At 40.6% G+C, this 8247-nt stretch overlaps 1 protein-coding gene across 2 annotated transcripts in view; it reads right to left on the bottom strand.

Moving 5' to 3' along the window:
- PIGF (phosphatidylinositol glycan anchor biosynthesis class F) overlaps nucleotides 1-8247 on the bottom strand; it is a 46117-nt gene that overhangs the window by 21937 nt on the left and 15933 nt on the right. For both annotated transcript variants that reach the window (XM_014520454.2, XM_025204453.1), the window contains exon 4: nucleotides 1232-1340. In XM_014520454.2, the coding sequence (XP_014375940.1) occupies nucleotides 1232-1340 (109 nt within the window). The remainder of the gene's footprint in view (nucleotides 1-1231; nucleotides 1341-8247) is intronic.

Below are 8247 nucleotides of genomic sequence, written 5' to 3'. Positions count from 1 at the left end.
TGGCTGCTGCTGCCATAGTGGCCAACACTGTCCCATACCACAGGCCAGACTGGGCTCATGAGGAGTCCCACAGTCTGGATTTGGTCCAGGGCACAAGGTGAGTTTGACACCACTACCTTATAGGACTGAATCCCTTGATTGTAAAGGTCACATCCAACAAACCCACGCTAAGCAGTGTTACTCCAAGAACCTACCGCAGAAGGATAAATGAGTATAACACACTACAAAGATCAGAACACCTGGTACCACAGAATCAAGTCAAGATTTGGCTTGGGCTACAAAGCCACATAGCTGCTTTTCTGCCTGCTGAAGGCATTTTAATAAAATAATTATCCTGACATAAAGCAAGGCAGCTGGCACAATAGGTAACCTGCTAGCAGCTGTGGGTAAACAACCATTGGGCTTCCAGAGAATGAGAGAGACTTGAATGCTGGCTGGTCTCCTAACTTCTGAAAGGAGAGATTTTTAAATGCTGCCTGATCAAGACCTTGATAGGGTTGGTATCTACTGCTGAATGAATAGTGGTTATTGATATCACCTTACTAGGACAGAATGATACCAATAGACATTGAGAAGAAACATCTTGGAACAATTACATGTTTTGATAACATTTGGAGAGATGATTTTCACATGCCAATGAAAGTCAAATGAAATAGAGCAGACAGATGAATTTACTGATTTTTCTGAAATGCCAGGTTCACATTTTTCACCATACAATAAAGCAGCTGATAGTTGTCAGTGATTCCTTTGAAATCATAAGGCAAATTTTCAGTGCAGGGCTTTGGCCACATGAGCTCCACAAATCAATCTGGAGCCAATAGCAATTTTAAATGCATTCCGTTAAGTGCTTTAATGGAAGGTGGAGGGGAGCTAAAATGCTAGAGAAGCATCTTTCCTCTCCTCCCCATAAACAATAAAAGCAGTGCTTCCCATCCAGAGGCTCAATGTGGACAAAGTCACAGCCTTATATGTCATCCTCTTCCTGTTTGTGTAACTCCCCTTCCCCACACTCATCAAAATCTTTAAATCTTACCTTTCTGTGTTTACTTCATACATACTGACAATATCTGCATATGAATACCAACACACTCAGAAACCTGCAATTCAAAAGCTCTCAAACAGATTTTGGCCACCAGACTACAAGTGGCAGCACCTCTAATATTCTTTTCTTTACTGCACTGTATTTACTTTTGACATTGCAAAAATTATAATAAAAAGAAAATCAACCTACCTGCCAAGGTCTATCCCAATCCAGAGGGATAGGAAACGCTCCAAGCCACGCTCCCACTATGCTGCACATTGTGGTAATTTGTAGACTGTTATCCCAGATGGACATGGCTCTGTAAGATTAGCACATTTTACAGGAGTTCAGCAGCAAAGAAATCATCCTTTCAGTGTATTAGACCTACCAGCATAACAAATTGCAAAAGTCAAGCACAAAAAAATGTCACTAATACTTCACATATAAAGCACAGACTTCTTCAACATGCAGACCTAGCTTAAAGTGTTCACACTGCATTTAAATATAAAAAAGTCCTACAAAATTCTTTACTAATACTGCCTATATTCAACTCGAATCCCCATGGAAAGACAAGATGCAAAAACATTCAAAGCATTAACAGATTGTACTAAATACTGAACTCTTTGGCCTTCTGAAAGAAGCATGACATGATGAAATACAAAAACTATTTAAATAAAACTTCATGGACCTAAAATAAGTTTAATTTTTGCCAAATGTTACTTAATTATTCCTTGTGGCTACAACATACATTTTTACAATAAGACTGAACAAGTATTTTTATAGGTAGGCAAAACAGATGGTAGACTAATCTGGATTAGTTTTCAGTTGGGATTCAGCATTTGAATTTGAAGTTGCGTGCTCTTTCTCCTGTGACCGGCTATGGGGTTATTTCTCCCATCTTGAACCAAATCCAAAATCAGACCTATGGTTGACTCTGGACTTGATATCATGTTAAATGTACTATTTCTTGTTTTCTCTGGACCACACTTGTTCAACACTGTGTCAGTAAACACAACTTTCACTATGTGTAGCCCCTCAGGGCATGCCTACAGGGCTTCAAGTTGCAATCCCAGGTGTGCTGCCAGCAAGGTAAGCCACCCCCCAAACTTGCTCTGGGTCAGACACCTCTGGGACCAACAAGCAGAGAGAGTAAGGTAAGGGGCTTAAAGCACCCCAAAGTGCATGCTCCAGGGCCACACAACACAGGCTCTCTGTTTTGGTACAGACTAAGAGCAGCACTGGTGGAGATGCTCAGGTTCACCAAGAGCTGCCTTGAGCTCCTCCTGAGCCACCCCACTGTGTCTTGTTCCTGGTTTCTGGTGTGCCCAAGCAAAAGTGAGCAGGTGGGACTTATTTTGTTTGGGGCAGTCCCAGGGTTAGGAGGGAGGCTGTACAAACATGGCCCGAAAGTTCCCCTAGCTTACTCATGTTTCAGCCTTTTAACAGATCAGAGCGAGATAATTCCAGTGACAATGGCTGCAGAGAAACTATGCTGATGTATTTTAAAGTTCTGAAGAAAAAGCCGCTGCATATCATAATATTAATATTGTTCTAACCTTTTGAGCCCATGTCCCCCAGGGCTAGCAATAACCAACTGACACAATGTTAAACATGACAGCCCCTGTCTGCACTTTTTCATACTCTGTTAATTACAACTCCTCTGGAGTATTTTAACATGATTAATTTGCCACTGTATGCAAGCCCTTAGGGGAGTTATTTTTAACCCAAACTAAGAGAGGAAGTCAAGTAGGCTTTGAGAGAGAAACCCACATGGGCCTTTTCACCAACTGTCAATGACTCTTATTTATAGGCACTTCCATCCAAAATAGGATGACTCCAGCCACCTCCACTGCTACGCAATCAATGTCCATGCAGCAGATGCCATTTAGCCAGTTTTTGCTTCAGCTATGGCAGTATCAACAACCACTTTCTCAAAAGCTTATTGGTGGAAGCAGCTGATGGTATCTGAGGGGAAAGGAAACTACTTGAGACACAGCTAAGATTTGGGTGAACCCACTTACCCCACTAACTGCTTCACAAAAGGGCTGAGAGGTATAGTCTCTATACCAATGCAAATACCCTCATATGCAATAAAAGTTGTTACAGTTTCTTGGACAGTCTCTGAGTCAAATGGAAAACTATTAGCCATCTTCTCTATGAAGAAGGAAAAACCAGGAAAAACTAGGGAAACCTCTTTTCCAATGGAAAAAGACTTGGGTTTAAAGGAATCATATTGTTGTTCGTAGTCAAGAAAATATCCCTGTTCTCCATCAGGAACATCCCAAGCCACTGTCACAACTTAGTCAATTTGGGATGTGACATGCCAATGCTGCTAATAAACACATCAACACTGACTGCCCAGAACCCATTGCTGCTGAGGTTCTAGAGCACAAGTATGATGTTGATTTCATCAGAACTCCGTCATGCCAGTCACTGTCAATGTTAGGACAGTGCTTTGGTGAACCTAGATTCAACACAAAAAGACAATCAAATATTTTCTGAAAAGATGACTTCAAGGAATTAAAAAAGCACTGTATTTTCTCACATACCACCCCTCCCCCCCACCCCAAATAAGACATGCACCTTGTTTTCAGGAAGGCAGAATGAAGAAAGAGGAAAGGACAAAGCCTCATCTTCAGCTTGTCCACCTTCCTTCTTTTTGCTTAACCAAAAGCTGTTGAAATGTTAGCTGCTGCTGAAGACTGGTCTCCATGAGAGGATCTATGGTTTTGAAAAGATCTAAAGAGTCTCCAAGGCCATGAAATAAGAGAAGAGAGGCCAGGAGTACCTAAAAGATAGTAAAATTGCCAGGAGAAATATTAGCTTGCTTAGTGGAATATCAAGACTGTTAAAAAGAAGAGGTGATTGTTAATACTTGTGAACTGAACCCTCAGCTGCCTGAAAAGAAATGCCACTAATGCTGCCAGACAATTGGTTTTGGAGCAGAAATCAAAGTAGGGTGTTTTTATTTTAGGCAGAAAAATCAGCTTCCCTGCTTAAGATGCACACCCCAATTTTGGAGGGCTGATTTTTGGGGAAACTGCATGCATATGTGAATAAACATGGTATGCCCTGCAGCAATTTAGGAGCTAAGGAATGACAGCATGAACATCAGAAAATGGTTAGTCATTTGGCTCCTTTTTGGTGGAGGCCACAGAAAAGCTAAATCAAAGCTGATGCTGTCGGCTCAATCTATTCTTAGAAAATAGGCTGCGTTTCAAAACTTATTAGATGACACATTTTAAATGTCATTTTGCACATAATATGCAGTTTAACACCTTTACAAATGTGATCACTAATCATTGTTGTCCTGATGGAAAAAACTTGACCTACTCTCATAGTCTGTACATATCTCTTGATATAGAGTCATACTGAATGCCACCAACTGGGTCAGGTGAGAACTTGAGGGTCAAAGTTTCATCTTAGTTGACAGCATAGCAATACTGGGTCTAGAAGGATGCTTGATACTAGATTAAAATAAAGTTCTCAAGTCTCTACTATGGGCCTTCCATAACTATAGGCAGCCAAGGGAGCATTCTCTTGGCATCCAGCTTGGAGTCTTTCCTTTGGTTCCCTTGAAAGCAATGTCTCTGAAGGATTCCAGACCATCTGCATGCCAATCATAACAGCTCACCTTCAGAAGAACAGGAAGACTTTGAGCTGCCCACTCTCAGGCACGTAATTGCAGTTGTAACAAAAGCTAATCTTGCCAGACACAATCCTGTCCAGGGCAGATGGTACAGCAGACAGGTTGCACCACTGCTAACAAACAATATTACACCGTCAATAAGAAAAGGGAGTGAAGTGTTCTCAAGTTTGCCAATAATGCACCAGGACAGAAGGACTCCATCCAGCAAGACAAAATAATTCACCACTGCAAAGGAAACGCAAATTATTCAGTTCTGACCAATTATCCGGACCAATTCTGACCAATTCTCGGGAATTGATTATTGGCTGGAAGAGGGATATGGGAGTGGGGAGGAATTAAGACCACCACCAGTAAGGAATCAGAACAACAATATCCACTAAACAAATTAATGGAGTTTACTGTATAGCACTTTGAAAAAAGCAAAGCAACTGGGCTCAAAGCCCTAAGTGTGCTGAAGATGCAGATAACTCTCTATAAGATGTTCCAAGGGGAATGAAGGACGCAAGAACCTCCCAAGTATGTTGTCACTGAAAATACATTCCCATAAACTGCATGAAAGACAGAGGATGCAGGTAAGATAAAGCCCCATGGGGAAAACAGTGTGAGATATCCTAAACTCTGCCAGGTGGTCTGAGGGGAAAAAAATGTTTTTATTGTGTTAGTTCTTTTGTTATTGAGACAAAGTATCTGTTGAAAGGGACAGAGGAGATACAAAAATATTAAATATTTCATCTGCCACAGCAGTTCCAAAAAAAAAGCATCTTCACCAACCACAGAATGGAACTGGTCAGCACAGGTAATATAAGTACCACCGCTGGCAGCCCACCCCTCTGGGTAGCATAGCTTAAATGATACAGCTGGGGGAGTTCTTACCAAGCCTACATTCTTGCATACCTTCTCCAGGGTTTCTAGCTATTGAAATAGGTAACTCGAAAAAATCTCTTGTGCTCCACTGCAATATTCCTTTAGCATGCTGCAGTTTTTGTCCGTCATTCCACTTCCTTAATGAATCTCAGCAGGATACACAAAGGATCACAGCTAAGTACTTCTTAGATATTAAAAAAGCAGTATTTTCAGTATATTAGAACTGGAATGTAATCAAGATTTTTATGGAACTGAACAATAATGCCTTGACAGGCCTCTAAGTGAAGAAACATCAGGGGCTCTTAATGTTTGGCACTGAAGCCAGATGTGCTCTGAATGAGCTCTGTTGGAATTCATTTTTATTTACCTTTTTTGCTTGCTGGATTTTTATTTTAAAAGTCATCTGACTTCTTTCTGTTCCATTAAGAAACCGGGCATTTAAGGAAGTGTGACAAAACCAGACAAAAGTGACAAACAGCAGCAATTCCCCTACCCTACTCTGACAAAGACAAAGGACATAGTGCTATTACTTCATGCACCGACTCCTGTGGGATATGTATATGATCCTACTTTTCACAAGTTGTGTGAGATCATCATGGCTTACAACAATAAAAGATTGGATACTTTATACAAACACCGGCATCCCAACAGGCCACAATTCTGAAACTTTTACCTGGGGATGAGAAGATTTTTCAGCTCAAAGCCTCCTTGAGGGCTCTGATCTCCTATTATTTTTACTAATTAGTTCACATATTGGAGCACAATTCCCTGTATAATAGTGCTTCTATCAGCTAACACAAACATTAACAACCCATGAAAGGGCCCCTAAGAACTTATTGTAACTGGCTGCATATTGTCCTTAAACTACTAATATAAAATAATATGTAAACACAAAATACTTATGAAGTATAAAATCTGTAATGTTCTTATTTTTATATTGTACAACCCGGCAGTATAATACCTGGCAATCTTTCCCTGGTGAAGCCTGTTGCAAAGGCAGGTTTACTTCACCTGGGAATCCTCTCATTTAGGCTGGAACATGCTTTAGCTTGGTCAAGTTAATTAGGCCAATTCTGACAAATGATTTTAAAATTGTGCAAGAAACTAAAGCTATGATACAGCATTCTATAGTGGAGACTATAATGATGTTTTCCTGCAGCACCGCGATTGGTATTAATTTGATGACTGAAATCCAGTTTAAAATTCTGAACGTCTGATATAAAAATGTCCCAAAGCAATACTACCAATAATTAAAGAATACTCTGCCATGGTAAATGGGACCTGCATGTTACCAGGCAAACTGAAGGTTGTGGTTAGTCCGAGGCAGCCAAAAGGCTCACAGCTGTCATTTATAAGGCCTGACAACCTTCCTTGTCACTTGCTGGTTTATCAAGACTCCTTGCACATACACCCTTGTATTCCTTAAATGGTAAGGGATACAAACTTATATGGGAGCAAGTGGAGAAAGATATTACTGAGCCATGGCTAACCACTGGCTTTATCCCCTAATGAAGCCCCACAATTCCATTTGAGTTGCAAGAAACTGAGCCCTTTCAGTTATAGTTGGGCATTGGCTGAAGGATGCCTTTGTTCTGCTATAAGGAATAAAACAAGTTGTGGATTCTCTTTCTTCCACTGAATTGGCTGAACTATTCACGACAAGTATAATGATCTGCGATCCTGCACTGACCTAACAGAGATTAGACAGCTTGTCCAAAATCTTAGTTAGCCATTTACCTTGCCTGTCTGAGGCATTGAGCCAACTGAATAAGCACCAAAACTGCTTCTAGCCTTTCAAAAGACAGAAGGAACTCTGCTTAATTTACACGTAGATCAGTATACACAATTGTTTTTAAGGATTCAAAGCCTGTGGTTTCCTGTCATAAGATGTCAACCAAAGTGACAAACAGATTGCATCAAAACCAAAATATGGAGTGGACATCAGTAGCCTGGCAAGCCAAGAGGCAAACATCATATTACTTACACCTGAAAGGGAAGGCTAACTTTGAAAGGAAATGCCTATAGTATAATCTTACTTTTTAAATACATGGCAATAACTTTTGGAACTAGAGGGCAGACAAGAATCTGGACTTCCTAAAAAAGAATGAGTCTAGCACCTTTTTTAAAGGCTATGGTTCTGCAATTTCAGAACACCTGCAATATAACAACAGGATTCTGTTAACTTTTCAGCTGTAAATCAGTTTACAATACAAGCTGCTGCTTTTCTGCACAATTCTCTGAAATATTTACCTTTCTGGCTGAAAAGATCTTGGCTGAGCCTCTAGTCAAAGAGGTTTTAATTTTTCTTTATGTAAAAGCAAAATGAAAAAGTAATTTGTCCCCTTTGAATTAAGTTATGGGACTGAGTTTCAAGATGGAGAAAACAACAAACCTAACAGCACCTTTTTGATCAAGAGTGAAGCAAAAAGGCAAAGGCCTAAAAAACTGCCTTGGACACAATGGCTGCTGACAGACATGGGGGCGTTGGGAAGCAAAACAGCACATTACCGGAAGAGGAAGCATGTTAGTTTGGCCCCAGCATCTGTATTAGAGGTGTACCGATACATACATAAAAGGAAAACTGACACTATCAGCAATCGGCTTTTTTTGGCTGATGTGGCCAATAATGTCACCGATAAGTGCTGCATGCATGTGCGCAGCTGCAGCATGAACATGGCCAGGAATGCAGCCCCACACCTTGGAAAGCAGCGTC

This window comes from Alligator sinensis, unplaced genomic scaffold (genome assembly GCF_000455745.1).
Source record: "Alligator sinensis unplaced genomic scaffold, ASM45574v1 scaffold131_1, whole genome shotgun sequence".
NCBI lineage: Eukaryota > Metazoa > Chordata > Crocodylia > Alligatoridae > Alligator > Alligator sinensis.
This window is presented reverse-complemented; position numbering and strand designations above follow the sequence as displayed.